Source organism: Oncorhynchus nerka, linkage group LG10 (assembly GCF_034236695.1).
Source record: "Oncorhynchus nerka isolate Pitt River linkage group LG10, Oner_Uvic_2.0, whole genome shotgun sequence".
Classification (NCBI taxonomy): domain Eukaryota; kingdom Metazoa; phylum Chordata; class Actinopteri; order Salmoniformes; family Salmonidae; genus Oncorhynchus; species Oncorhynchus nerka.
The window spans coordinates 51,723,080-51,739,102 of NC_088405.1; the positions used below are offsets into that span (position 1 = coordinate 51,723,080).

Below are 16,023 nucleotides of genomic sequence, written 5' to 3' on the forward strand. Positions count from 1 at the left end.
AGTCAGTTCGTCACATTTCTGCCCTGCTAGAGCTGCCCCGGTCAACTGTAAGTGTTGTTATTGTTAAGTGGAAAAGTCTAGGAGCAACAACGGCTCAACATTTACATTACATTCAGTCATCTAACAGACTCACATCCAGAGCAACCCACAGGAGCAACCAGGGTCAAGCGCCGTGCCCCGACAGATCTCCCACCAAGTCAAAACGGGGACCCGAACCAACGACCTATCGGCCACTGGCCCAAGCTTCCAATCTCCAAGTCACCAAACCTCCAAGACCCCCCCCCCCCCCTACAGTTCCCCCGTGTGCTGCCCCTCAACCATCCGAGACCCCCCAACCCCCAAAACCTCTCCATCCATTATTTTTTTAAAAATAAATTCCGCATTACATGTCACCAGTAGTACATTTACTGTTAATTCCTGTCATTTAGTTACGTTCATTTCTGTTCATGATTGGATCAATTAGGCCTACACAGTCATTTACCATTCTCGGAGTGGAAACATTGTTTACAGAGTTCACAACCTGCTACACAAACAAGTTCTGATTTATTTCCGACCATCATTTAAATGTTTTCATTGTATTTTGCTTGGAGCGCTCCACGCAATGAGCATGTGTCTGCTTTCTGTCCTCGATGGAGTGCGTGCCTGAGCACGCATAGAAGTAGACTAAACTGCGCACAAATGTAGGAAAGTGCCCATTTGGGGATGTCTGATTTCTGATCTTCTTAATTAACTTGTTTTTCTGCCATTTTTTTCTTCACCTCGCACAGAAAGTCAATGAAGTCAGTATTTATTTTAAAATCCATTGCGACTGACATTAGTTCCTCACAGTATTTGAAAAATTGCTCCAAAACTCTCCCTCGATAATCACTAGGCCTCGGTGTGAAAGAGTAAAATGTCATGCTCTGAGGATCCCATATATCCAGTGGAAACGTCATAAAATACCTGAACACATTTCCCTTTGCGCAAAAACAGCTGTGTCTGTCCTGAGCTCACTGGCGTGGGAATAGGCTAGTTGAGACAATGTTGCAAGTTTGTCAGCGACAGCTTCGGGCCTGACCTTCCTATATACAGTCATTGGCCCGGGCACAGTTGATTTGAATGATTTGATACAATGTTGCGCTTCACTAGCGATAGCTCAAGTCAAGACAGCTAGAAGGAGAGGCAGACAGGCACAGTAGAGAGATGAATGCGATTGAAATAACCTGATATGGAAATGATAGTAGGCCTACTGCTACATTGGCCTAAGCCATCTCTTAGTTCCACGTGCTCATTTCTTTAGCCGCCAATGGCCCACTGTGAATCAGTGTGTCCATATATCAGAGGCTGATGCTCTCGCTTTAGAGGAATCTAAAGTTTTATATTTTAACATTTTTCCATTCCGATTTATATTATTTATATTATTAAAAACATGTGACATTGATTTTGAGAAAAATATATATATATTGAAATGAAACTGTCCCACGAAAACGTGCATATGAATATCATAACTGGCATGCAGATCAGTAGAAATGGTACTGTAGGATAAATTGTAGGTTTCCCCAAACGCTTCCTAGGAATAGAACGTTGTGAACAGAGCACACATTTCTTTGTACTGCATAATTACAATGTGTGTGTGTGTGTGTGAGAAAGAGAGATAACGAGAGGGGTGTTGTAACTAAGATTGTGCCTATTAAAACTGAGCACCAAGAGACAGCTATGCATTACAGCGCCAGTAATTGTAAAGCACCACTCACTGGGCTGCGCCCAGCACCGTGTTGCTTACTAGACTATTGGGCTAGTACACCTACACCTAATTTTAGAATTGTAAACTAATAGAAAATAGAATTAGGAAACTATTTCGAGCACTTCTCCAGATCATTTGATATCCACCACATGGGGGAGAGAAGAGGGAGAGAGAGAGAGACCCGACTCAACTCAAACTAAACGGTATGTCGTACAGCAGAGAGCGCGTGTCCAACGCCGAACCCACACAACTGAATAGATAAGAGCATATCATGAGCACACATCATCTGGCACCTGTATCATCCCGCGGCTACGTACTGGCGAACCAGCGTTTGAGTTGTGCGGTTGCAATATCAACAGTCCTTATCTCTGGTATATCTTAGCGTGCATATTTTAAGAAAATTGTGTGCAGCGCAGTGGACAGATAATATGCACAATGTCTCAGGAAATACTTTCGGGGATGTCCATACTCAGTATAGAACACGGCCCCAACCGAGGCCCACAGGCCACAGTGAAAACATTTGCACACAAAAATGCAAGACGATGCAGTCGCATACTGTAACTTCTATAGCCCTCTAGGTAGAAAAAAAGAGAGAGACAAGCACAGACAAATCAACTTTTTATAAGAGAAAGAAAGAGAAGAAAAAAAGACCTACACAGGAGAGAAGAAGTGCAGCAAGCAATACTTCAGGAGAATTGATTGAAGCTATTTTACGTGTCATTTTTAATGAAACATTTATAAGCTCAGCAAAAAAAAAAAAAGTCCCCAATGTCAACTACGTATATTTTCAGGAAACTTTACATGTGTAAATATTTGTATGAACATAACCAGATTCAACAACTGAGACATGAACTGAACAAGTTCCACAGACATGTGACTAACAGAAATTGAATAATGTGTCCCTGAACAAAAGGGGAGGGGTCAAAATCAAAACTAACAGTCAGTATCTGGTGTGGCCACCAGCTGCATTAAGTACTGCAGTGCATCTCCTCATGGACTGCACCAGATTTTCCAGTTCTTGCTGTGAGACATTACCCCACTCTTCCACCAAGGCACCTGCAAGTTCCCGGACATATATAGCGGGAATGGCCCGATCCAACAGGTCCCAGACGTGCTCAATGGGACTGAGATCAGGGCTCTTTGCTGGCCATGGCAGAACACTGACATTCCTGTCTTACAGGAAATCACGCACAGAATGAGCAGTAAGGCTGGTGGCATTGTCATGCTGGAGGGTCATGTCAGGATGAGCCTGCAGAAATGGTACCACATAAGGGAGGAGGATGTCTTCCCTGTAGCGCACAGCGTTGAGATTGCCTGCAATGACAACAATCTCAGTCTGATGATGCTGTGACACACCGCCCCCAGACCATGACGGACCCTCCACCTCCAAATCGATCCCGCTCCAGAGTACAGGCCTCGGTGTAACGCTCATTCCTTTGACGATAAACACAAAAAAAAACGCGACAGGCCTACAAGCCCTCAGTCCAGCCTCTCTCAGCCTATTGCGGACAGTCTGAGCACTGATGGAGGGATTGTGCTTTCCTGGTGTAACTCGGGCAGTTGTTGTTGCCATCCTGTACCTGTCCCGCAGGTGTGATGTTCGGGTGTATTGATCCTGTGCAGGTGTTGTTACATGTGGTCTGCCACTACGAGGACAGTCAGCTGTCCGTCCTGTCTCCCTGTAGAACTGTCCTAAGTGTTATTTCATAGTTTTGACGTCTTCACTAGTATTCTACAATGTAGAAAATTGTACAAATAAAGAAAAATCCTGGAATGAGTAGGTCTGTCCAAACTTTTGACTGGTACTGTATATGTGCGTGTATATAATCATTTTACTACATGTACTCTATTTTACATGCAAGCGGAAATAGTTGTAAGTAGCATTACTGTTGTCCATTAGTTTATTTCAAATCAGTGGAGAGTGGTAAGGGTTGGGATTTTTTTTTTAATATACAATTACAGTATCCAATACAATCAAAAATACTTTATAAATAATAGGTAATTACTTCAATTAAAACTGAACATGTAGGTGCACCAAAATAAATCACCGGATGTCCTCATTTGGGAGGGATTGCCCCACTTCCCCGACCTAGTAAAGAAGACAGGCTGTCTGTCCTAAAAACCTATATGGAAGAGAATGACTAATATTTCTTCAATATCCCTCTGTGGAAATTGCTAAGTGATATTGAGCTCTTCAGAATGTAGTGGGGTTTGATGGAATGTGTATTGCATTAAGGCGAGTTCCCTTTAAAGGGCTGCAGATAAGGATGGTCCACTACAACAAAGAGTACTAGTGTTCAGTCTGCAGTCGGACAGTCCACTTGTAATGTGCAGTAAGGAACGATTTGGTCTACGTTCAGACAGTCTACGCTTGATGTTCACTAACCCCTCAGTGTTCAGTGAGTCAGTCTTTGAATTTGGAACTAGCCTTGATAATTCTGCAAAGATATTGATAGTACTTTATACTCGTGGTACGGACTATGCTATCTAACCCCATACCTTTGTCAGAATGACTATGTACATAGAAAGGAGCAGAGGCCTTTCTGAAGGACTACAGATACAGTACAAGCTTAATTCTCTCTAGTACAGTATGGAGTAACAGCAGAATAGCTTGGCCCTGCATCCTACAGGGAAGATCTGTCCTATGTAGGCTACATGTCCTATGACAGTCAGACCCTACACCCTGCCTGGCTCTGAGATCTCTATGCGGAGCCAGCGGTCATCCTGCACAGCCCAGACATGATGCACAAGGAGTCGCTAGAGCACGATGAGCCCCTCCCCCCCCAGTCAAACCCTCCCCTAACCCGGACAACGCTGAGCCAATTATGTGCCGCCATATGGGACGACCAGTCGGTTTTGACACAGCCTGGGATCGAACCCCAGGCTTTAGTGAAACCGCAACATTGCCTTAGACCGCTGCAATGCAGTGCCTTAGACCACTGCCTTAGACCACTGCGCCACTCGGGAGGCCCTGATCAGCAGTATTTCAAACTACAAATGATACTGATCGTTCTGGCATCACCTTTGCATTATTGCTGTCAAAATGTCACCCTTTTTACAGGTTTCCTTATAATGCTTGGATCAAGTGGTTGTTTCCAATTCCTTACTGAATGCACTTCTTGTAAGTTGTTCTGAATATGGTAGATGATATTAGAGAATGAGAAAGCAAGGTTACCTAAGGAATAGTGTGTAGAAATACAACATAATGGGACATCATTGTTCGGATCCCCCTCCGTTAGTCTATTCTAACGTGGCAGAACTGCTCTCATAAGGATGCCTGTCTGGCCTGGACCACTTCCCTAAACAACCCCAAATGTGTTAAACTTTGAACAAAGATGCACTTTCTGGGGTTCCATCTATAATTGTAAAATCAATTATTTTCAGTGTTTAAAGGGATACTGTGAGATTCCATAAATTGAGACTTTTTTTTCTACCTCCCCAGAGTCCGATGAACTCATGGATACCATTTCTATGTCTCTGATGGCAGTATGAAGGAAGTTACAAATAGTTTTGCGAGCTAATTCTAACTAGCGTTAGCGCAATGACTGAAAGTCTACAGGTACGCTTAGCGTAATCGAAACTACCTTAATTGCCAGAATGTCACAGTGTCTCTTTAGTAAGAGGAGGCCAAGAAGTTGTTAGTTTAAAGGAACAGTTACATAAATCAAAAGAGTATCAGGAAACATCTATACTTGACCAGCAATTATACTGGTGAATTTAACCCATCAGTAGCTCATCCTTTTTTCTGTCCATTGGAAATCCGTGACAAGATGATGTGACAATAACGGAGTTACCATGCTTCTATCGTGTACAACATTCACATTGATGAAACATCCATTGACAGCTCTATAAATCTGGGTGAACTAACAGCTAATCAAAAGGTCCAGGTTCCACCATCTCACTAATCTGATTTCACTGAAAAAAATGGAATATATCACTTTAAGCAGATACCATAATGCTTTTGGCGTCAATCTTTAGGAACACTAGTTGCAGTACATTCAGAAAGTATTCAGACCCCTTGACCTTTTACACATTTTGTTACGTTGCTGCCTTATTCTGAAATCTACACACAATACCCCCATAATAATAAAGCGAAAACTGGTTTTTAGAAATGTTTGCAAATGTATTCAAAATATAAACAGAAATACCTTATTTTCATAAGTATTAAGACCCTTTGTTATGAGACTCGTAATTGATCTCAGGTGCATCCTGTTTCCATTGATCGTCCGTGAGATGTTTCTACAACTTGGAGTCCACATGTTATGTCTAATCAATTGAATTTAGCACATGTCTATATATGGTCCCACAGTTGGCAGTGTATGTCAGAGAAAAAAAAACAAGCCATGAGGTTGAAGGAATTGTCCGTAGAGCGCCGAGATAAGGATTGTGTCGAGGCACAGATCTGGGGGAAGGGTACCAAAAAAATGTCTTTAGCATTGAAGGTCCCCAAGAACACAGTGGCCTCTATCATTCTTAAAATGGAAGGAGTTTAGAACTTCCTCAAACAAAATTAGCAATCGGGGGAGTAGGGCCTTAGTCAGGGAGGTGACCAAGAACCTGATGGTCATTCTGACAGAGCTCCAGAGTTCCTCTGTGGAGATGGGAGAACCTTCCAGAAGGAAAACAATCTCTGCAGCACTCCACCAGTCAGGCCTTTATTGTAGAGTGGACAGACGGAAACCACTCAGTAAAAGGCACATGACAGCCCGTTCAAAGTTTGCCAAAAGGCACCTAAAGGCCTCTCAGACCATTAGATACAAGATTCAATGATCAGATGAAACCAAGATTGAACTCTTAGGCCTGAATGCCAAGCGTCACGTCTGGAGGAAACCTGGCACCATCCCTATGGGGAAGCATCATGCTGTGGGGACGTTTTTCAGAGGCAGGGACTGGGAGACAAGTCAAGATCGAGGGAAAGATGAACGGAGCAAAGTACAGAAAGATCCTTGATGAAAACCTGCTCCAGAGCACTCAGGACCTCAGACTGGGGTGAAGGTTCACCTTCCAACAGGACAATGACCCGAAGCACACAGCCAAGAAAATGCAGAAGTGGCTTCGGGACACGTCTCTGAATGTCCTTGAGTGGCCCAGCCAGAGCCCAGACTTGAACCCGATCTAACATCTCTGAAGAGACTGGAAAATAGCTGTGCAGCATCCAACCTGACAGAGCTAGAGAGGATCTGGGAGAAACTCCCCAAATACAGGTGTGCCAAGCTTGTAGAGTCATACCCAAGAAGACTCCAGGCTGTAATCGCTGCCAAAGGCGCTTCAACAAAGTACTGAGTAAAGAGCCTGAATGCTTATGTAAATGTGATATGACATTTATTTTATTTGTATAACTTTGCAAATATATATTTTTTTAAACAGTTTTTTTGTCATTGTGGGGTATTGTCTGTAGATTGATGAAAAAAAAAAGATATTTTAGAATAAGGCTGTAATGTAACATTTGGAAAAAGTCAAGTGGTCTGAATACTTTCCGTATGCACTTTATATACAAATCCATACAAGGGGCCATCAATACAATTTGCCCAATTTTGTAAGCACCATTCTACCCTGACATTCTCAGAAGTTCTCCTAATCCATTGCTGATTGGAGCACCTGTGTACATACCAAGTTTTGCAGGGAGTAGCTAAGAGTTTAGTACGTCGAACTGAAATAATTTTTATCTCTAAATTATCTGAGCCATTTCAAGATGAGCTGTCAGTGCCATCTGCACTTGCTGGAATCAAACAAGGGAATGTCTATATCAGAACAAAGACCATGCATCATAGATCAATAGGACACATGTTATTTTTAGTCCAACTCCAGCTGTACACATCTCTCACAAGCCTTGTTAGAAAACACTTAGAGGAGACAGAGCCTCAGAACTGTCAACAACTTCCTGTTAGGTTAAAAAAGGAGGGCTAATGATCATTCTCACTGCAGGGGGTAAACTCACACACACACACACACACACACAGAGAGTGAGCTATCGCAGCCAGCCAGATGAGGCAGAGGGAGATAGGAGCTCATCCTCGTGTTTTAACCTCAAGGTTCTTTTTTTTCTGCAATGGCGACAGAGTTGGCGGAAAGCTATGGGGATCTCCAGCCAACTTTGTTAGTTATGTAATGTCCTCAGACTAATCCTTGACTGAAAGCATCCCAGCCTCTTACTGCTGTAGGCTCCATGTATCCTTGTGATTCCCGATAACAAGATAAACCAACCACAATACAAAATAAACAACCCCAGCTGACAAACAGTAAGGAATCCTCACCTATGACAAGATTACCAACAGTGTACTCCTTGTACCCTGCTCTTCTCATTAGGTCTGGTTCAGCACATAGTTTTGTAAAGGATGAGCATTGAGGAAATGTCAAAATCGAGACTTGTATAGAAAACAGTCTAGAGGAGAATACTGTGCTTGATTTACATATATACGCTTCTACTACCCAATTCAGAGCAGCACATAGCCTGAGGAAAGCCTAGTAAGTCATATTCCCAGGCTCTGGGAGTCAGTCAGTCAGTATGACAGAATGTTCCGGTACCGATACAGAGGTTTGCCCTTGCTACCAGCTAACAACAAACGTTCCCATAACTTTAGAGTCTCATTAGGTCATTACCTAATGTTTTCAGAGAAATGTTCCAGTGATGAGCAAGGACTGTTTCCAAGAAACCCTTTCAGTAATGTCAAATGAAACACGGTTGCCATGTTCTCAAAATATAAGATATTAATGTTCTAGAAACATTCCATGGGAACGTTGCAAGAACATTCCTGTGCATCTGTCGTCATGACGTCGCCTGATGGTCCCAAAGAAACGTTTCCCCCAAAAAAATATATTGTTTCATTACACATCAATCCTTGTTACTGTGGCAGAGCCCATCAAGGCTGTGATTGGTGAACCACTGAGCCATTCACAGCTCTTTGTTGGCAAGGTTAGGGACACACAGAATGCTTTTAACAGTGTTTTCAATTTACATATTTCAATTTACATATTTGACACACATGACTACAATGCACATGTTCATTTATATACAGTAATTATTAGTCAACTGTAATTATGTCCTCCCCTGGGAACTCACAACCTCCTGGTTCACAGCATTCCTATTTTTCTGCTACACCATCATGTCTGTGTCAGGTTCTGACTATTCTCTCATCATTGATTTGATTGACTTATTTCTGCAATTTTAGGACTTTTTGTATAGTTGTCTAATGTTGGTGGGGGCATATCATTTTGAGTTAATGTTACTCCTGAATTAATAAATAAATTATTGAGTACTTTTACCAGAGCTGAGAAAGTGCATTCCCCCTACTGCTTACACCTATCCAGTTATTTCAGATCTACACAAGTGCCTGGGAAGAAGGGCTTAGGGTTTGTGTCTGGACAGGGCCTATACTGGCCTAATAAGCACACATCTTAGGGATAACCCTTATTGGGACAGTGGTTAGGGCATTAGTCATCGGTGCTGGTGGTCTGGGTTTGAGACCTCCTCGGGGAGTCATACTTTATTTTGCTAAGAATGCGAGAGCAGTATGTTAATGTCATTATTTGGCAATCTTTACAACACCCCTAACTTACCTAATTAAAATAAGTCCCTTGTCGAAAGATGAGAATGAGTAGGATTACCCTTTCAGCACAAACGATAACCACATTTCCACTACCGCTCATAAATGATCCATTTTTATTCATTCTACATAGCTGATCTGTCCATCCGTCTTCTTGAAATGCACTTTGAAGTAAATCTCGGCTGTGTTAAAAGTACACACTCATGATCATTGATCATAGTGCTTCAGGAGTGACATTAAAACTGGGTAAAATGATCCACCAACATTGGACAGAAAGACTTCACATGGCTGAAAAAGTACATACATTCCATGTGTGGCCTTCTGTTCTCTTTCATGTCAACATAAAGCAGATAAAACTGCCTGAACATTTTCAGGGGAAAAAAGGGAAAAAAGTGAGTCAAACACCCCAAAGCCATACAGCATGAAGCAGGAAGACTTGGATAAACTACAGCCGTGTGTAGAAGAAATGTAGAGTCACAGGCAGTACAGTACAACAGATACGAAAAGTGAGGTGGCACAAACTGAAGAAACAGTGTGCTACTTAGAAGCTTAACATAATCGTTTTCCCTCCCCTAAGAGTCTTCAAAAGGAGTCGCAGGCTCTCTTTGAGGTGCTGTTTTAATGTTTTTTCCCCCCCTCCAGACAAAGCACTGCAGATTATCATCAGGTTCACTATAACACCACGCTCCTCTCTGAGTCAATAGCCACACTGTCTGACTGGTGACCAGAGAGATAAGACAGGAACACCACACGCAAACAGATAAATGGGTGGTAGTAATAATAATTGTTATTATGCAGTAAAACAACAGGCTGACCCATCAAACGGAGAGAAAAAAAGCCACATCAGTTTCATAATGGACCTGGGAAATGAGGAACTGTGTTTACCTAAGGGCAATTTTAAATTAGCAGAAGAAATCAAATCAAATGTTACTTGTCACATGCTTCGTAAACAACAGGCTAACCGTGAAATGCTTAGGGCAGAGCTGTATGAAAGTAACACGGGGTGAAAGTAAGATGGCCATTTTCTCAGATAACACAGAAGCTAGAACGACGTAGTAAAGTCAGCACTTTCCTACGGTGGAGGACGAGCTCCCTGCAAAGAAACAGCCCAGTCTGACCATGTTTAGCAAAATTTGGTTTTGAGCGATGGACGTAAAAAATGAAATAAAAAATGACCCGGAAGTGTTCTTCAGTTGTAAAGTTGCGTTTAGTCGTTCAAGGATCCAAACGTATGCATTTTCTTATCCTATCTAGTGACTAAATGACAGCATAGGTTTAAAGTATCATGCTAGCTAGTCTTATGTGTTAGCCTGGGAGAAGTTACAGGAGAGACAAAAGTAAGACCATGTAAACTGATGACCTGGAATAAAATAAAGTCAATGTTTAAGCACTGGCCACTGTATCTAGTTCATATTGCTTTTATGTTAGTGTAACGGATGTGAAACGGCTAGCTTAGTTAGCGGTGGTACGCGCTAAATAGCGTTTCAATCGGTGACGTCACTTGCTCTGAGACCTTGAAGTAGTGGTTCCCCTTGCTCTGCAAGGGCCGTGGTTTTTGTGGAGTGATGGGTAACGATGCTTCGTGGGTGATTGTTGTTGATGTGTGCAGAGGGTCCCTGGTTCGCGCCCGGGTATGGGCGAGGGGACGGTCTAAAGTTATACTGTTACATTCGCAAATATCAACAAAGGACCGAATGTTACAAAATTAAACATGACCTCATTAAAATGATGTCTTAATCAATCGACTTGGTGGATCAGATTCTCACAAGCTTTTATCGACAGGTTAGTGGTTAAAAATATTTTTTTGATTCTGGGAGTCAATTACGTTATGTCAAGCCATGGAAATGTGGTAAGCAAGATGAGTTTGCCGTTGGGAAGAGAATAAAGACGTTTATTCTATCAAGATTGGTAGGGCTAAGCATGAATAGTCATTACAAATGGTGGAAAACATCTCCCACTACGTCCCCATTTAAAGTGAGATGAGAAAATTGTTTAATATAGTGTGATCCATTTTAGTTTGATTAATGTTGTAAGGCAAAATATTGTGGTTGAGCAACATTGCGATGTTGACGCATGGTTCATTTTCATACATTTCAAACCTATAGCACTAATTATTCAAATAGACAGAAACATTCAATTATGGCTGATAGTACATGACTTGCCTAGTTAAATAAAAGTTGAAAAAAATAATAAAATTACATTTGTTTTAAGCAAAGAGCATTACAAACTAGAAACATGAAGTTAAGGCCGCCCTAACGCAGGTACAAAAGTAAGATTGCGGTCGTTCTGTTCTCTGGTCTATCACCATAGAATTTAAATGACATTTACTAATAACAGAGTTGTTTGTCGTAAAATATGGTGTCTCAAATTCTATCGATCTCTTGAGTAATTAGGAAAAAAACAAAAACTCTTACTTTTGTCCTGGTTCTCCCCTACTCATTCCTAACAATGCAGAGAGAAAATCAGAGAGGAATGAATAGAGAATCAGTAGTGATAACCTGGCGTTATACAGTACACGGGTCAATCAGCCATAGTTAGTTAAATCTACTGTCTTTGAAAAAAAGGATAGTGTCATGGAGTCCACATAACACCAGGTGAGGATGACAGATTAAAGGAAAGCTGCCTGCAGGTAAGGGAGAGGACATACGGACATGCCTGGTGCCCAAATTGATGACGTATGTCGCGCAATGAGAGTCGAGTGTGGAAACAAATGGTCAGTCATCCTGATGAGCCCTTCCCAGCTAGCTAGTTTATATGCTGGGCTGGCTAGCTCGCACCAACAACAGCATGGCCCTGGTTAAAACTTGGAAAAGAAAGTTTGTGTTCCTTTTGAAGGGCGAGGGAGAAGTAACTTGTAGTATTGGTCACCATCTGGATGTCACCGTGACATGCCAATTAGCTGAAGTAACAAGCCGGTGTTAATGACCAGTGCAACGGTGTTGGGAGGATCTTTGCTGACGTGAGTTGCATCCCACCGGGCTATTACATGTCGCAGGCGGTATCTAACGTGGCCAATTTGTTCATTTTATTTAGAGTAGGATAGCAGCCTGCATGGGAAATATCGTGTAATATTGGTAGTAACCATCTGGATGTCACCGTGATACAGTCTACACTGCTCAATGGGGAGAGTTTGCGCTGCAAGCTGGGAACACAACACAGGGCACGGTGTCCTTCACTCCCGCTTGCCGCAGCAAGGAGAGGAAAGTAGCTAGGATAGTGTCGCCAATATCAGGCCCGAGAGACAGCTAAAGCACATTTATTGTAGGCTAGTGATTTGTACAACTAAGTCATTAACGTCTACATTTCCGTAAAATATAATAATTACTCTGATAGAAACGGAATGATTCTGAACACTCCAAAGAAATTCTAAAAAATGTCTAACAGAAGTTTCTAGCTACAATGATACACTGGCTAGCTGGGAAGGGCTCATCAGGACGACTGACTGAACCAAATCCATTCGTCTCCCCTCGACTATCGCTGCGCGACATATGTCATCAATTTGATATGTCATCAATTTGGGCACCAGGCGTGTCAGCTAAATTCTGGACCTGATTGTGCCCCCCTCTCTCTCATAACTAACTACAAACAAAAGTATGGCCCTTCTCTTAATTGTGTTTAACAGCTTTCAGGCAAATTTCATGTCAAGAAGATTTAGTATTCTATGAGACGTTGGTTAATAACCAAGATCTGAGAAACAGATTAGGAAACAATGGAATAATCAGCACATTAATTATAAGAGTAGAGGAATGGAAGCTCCAGCACCCAGTTTTACAGAGGACAAGGCTGTGAGTGCTCAGCCATGGTGGTGTGACTGCTGCCAGGGGAATCCAGAGGGAGAAACCTAAGTACGGGCCTGGGTGGGTGGGTGGGTGGGTGGGGGTAGCGAAAGACAATACAATACAGTGCCTTGTCTGTGTGACCTGATATTTTTGCGATTTCAAAGGCCTCTGATTGAGTGTCTCTCTGGGGGCCTGGCATTTCAGACACCCTAGTGAAGGCAGACTGAGGGACGCAGGCCCTCTTTCATAGCCCCTGGAGAGGGTTCACAGGCTGGGTTACTCACACATTCACAGACGCTTTAGCTTTGGCTGAAAACCTCCCACTATGATACAGAGGTATAATAAAAAAATGCTCCCACCAGTCCAGTATTTAATTCATGGTTAAACCTGCCACGTGAGACTGTGTGTGGACCCAAATATCCAAGACCTGACAGGTCTGGGTCCAAATTGTCTCTCAAACCCAGGTCAGGTCCTGTTTGATGTTAATCGGGTCTCGGGTCTATGTAACTACAGTTGATAGACCCGAATGGCCCTGACCACAGCTCTGCGTATTTATTTTACGCTAATAAGGTGAATTTATTGAATTATAGAAGGCCTAGCCAACATATAAATACCTATGTGTAAACCAGAAGAGCAACTTGGCTGATTAACATTATTGAACATTATTTCACTCCTGTCCAATCGGGTCTGGTCTAAACCCGGACCTGTTAGGGTCGGGTCTAAGTCTGGTTGCCATCGGGTCCAGGTCTGATTGTTCTCGGGTCCATTCGTGTCAGGTCCCACTTTTGAAAAATTAAAAAAAGAAAGTTCTGGTCTTTTCGGTTCTGGATCTGATTGTCCACTGGTCTGTTTAGGTCCGGATCCAACTTCTTGGACCGGAGAAGACCTCTAACGTGGTATCTAAAGAGAATGTTGAATCATTCCTTTAGTGTGGGACATAGTTTAAGTGGAGTAGGACTGAGATTGGAGCAGGCATTACCTGCTAACCGTGTGTCAAACTGCAGCGGCGTGTTGCGGCTTGCAGCAGCAACCAGTGAGAGAGCACATTGCTGCGTTTGTGACTCAGAGGACAGCAGCTGCAGTGCAATTCAAATGGCAGAGGGTTTTCCTGCGAGAAATGAGAGAACCACTTGACAAGGGAAAACACTGCCGCTAGGAACTAAAGCTGAGAGACGGTGGACGGCCCTGGGCGTGTTCTGTTGGTCCATGTTTACTGTACACTGTGAGGAATAGGGTTACTGTGTAATACTGTACCTCACTATACACCGTGTGAGCGAAATGTTTTGCTTCGGAAACCGTGTTTTCCCACTCCCTTGAGGACATGGGAAAACTAAACGAAGCAATAGTTTCAGGCTGCTGTATGAGACACGTTTGCGAAAGTGAAATGTGAAGAAAACAATTCTTACGCTGTCAAGATGTTCCCAAACCAGCTGTGTGTTGCAGTGGTGTTACCGTGGTGTGTGCAGTGAGGTCCCCAGCTCATTGAGGGCTTTGATTTGGGCTCGCACGCCAAAGGCACATTCGACCACACCAACAGATGTGCCCCTGCATGTATGCTGCCCACATTAGGAAACACTTCCATGTGGCAAGCTATGACAAGACAAGGTGATACATTCTTTCACAGGCCCTGCAGTCTCCCACCATTCCACCACACACACACACACACCTCCAAATGTCCTCTCCATCGAGTCATATTTACCTGTTGTTGGATCCAATTCGATCTCCTCTTTCTCTTTGCGCTCTCTCTCCTCTTTCCGTGCCCTTTTCCCCCCACTCTTTTTCCCTTTCCTCTCCTTCTTCCTGCCCTCCGACATGCTGTCAGTTGAAAGTGTAAATCCTCTCAGGAAAAAAAAAAATCACTGACAAAAAGAGGTAGTCCTGTGAGGAGCGTGTTACGCTAGACTCTAAGCTTGTCAGAGCGTCTCCCCTCCTATATAGACTTGCACCAATCACCCACAGTAGGGAAACACCTACTCACAGCAAAGCAAAGAGAGAGAGAGAGAGAATGAAAGAGACGACCGAAGAGGGGGAGAGAAAAGTAAGGAGACAGCGCTAAGGAGAGAAAGGGGAGGGTAGTGAGAGAGACCTAGGGGGTGAGCAGGGAGGCATTTCTCATTGCTGTATAGGCAATTAACTGTTCCCTGCCTAGAACTATCCGATAAACACAGACTCTTCTAGGCCCTCATGCTGGAGCGGAGACCTGAGAGGTCCAATCCCAAATCAACCCCTTTCACTCTCGCCCCTCTGCCCTACACTTGCGTGTTCACACGCGTAGGGGCAATCTAGACACTACGTTAGCCACTTCGACCATGCCAGCAATGCTGTCGGCTCCAGAGCGAAGTGGAATCACATAAGGCACCACATTATTGAGTTTGCGCAACAACAACAAAAAAATATGCAGAGGCGTGCCTAATGATATGCCACGTGCATTTGTTTATGTCTGATTTCGTCATTTGACACGTGTATAAGATGGCATGGGATTTGTTTATTTGAATGTCATGCTTGTTTTATTATTTAAAAGCGGAACATGAATTGCATCATTCAAATCACCGGTGTGTCCCGAACTTGATGGTTTTATTGATCCTCTCGCCACTGTCAGGAAGCGACCCTCGGGTTTCGTCAGGAACAAGGACAACAGAGGGCCCTCGGAGCGAGTTGATAGGGGTCTGGGGGTGGTTTGGGATTCACAGAGACCACAGAGCAGAGGTGATGGCCCATATAGCAGGCCACCTGTAGCCTCCCCCAGCCCCAGATACCTCTAGCCTGGAGCATATCTGGTCTTTATGACTGACCCTTGCACCCCTGGAGAGGGGCCAGTTAACCCCTCCCCCATACTGACCACCCATTGGGTCTGCCCTCTGTGCATGTTGGTTAGGGGGTCTCTACATGCTCCCCAAACTCACACAATGTGGTTCTGATTTAGGTAATAAACACTGAAACCTAACAAGAGGATATGCATTGAAAACAATGAAAACTA

General features: G+C 43.3%; 1 protein-coding gene across 3 annotated transcripts in view; it reads right to left on the minus strand.

Moving 5' to 3' along the window:
* The window catches only part of nrg2a (neuregulin 2a), a 105,321-nt gene that overhangs the window by 48,586 nt on the left and 40,712 nt on the right, over positions 1 to 16,023 (minus strand). The window contains exon 1 of one of the 3 annotated variants that reach the window (XM_029670274.2): positions 14,746 to 15,074. The exons of the other annotated variants lie outside the window; for them this stretch is intronic. Within the exon in view, the coding sequence (XP_029526134.1) occupies positions 14,746 to 14,860 (115 nt within the window). The 5' untranslated portion in view covers positions 14,861 to 15,074. Of the gene's footprint in view, positions 1 to 14,745; positions 15,075 to 16,023 lie in introns of those variants that run through there. 3 annotated transcript variants of the gene reach the window in all.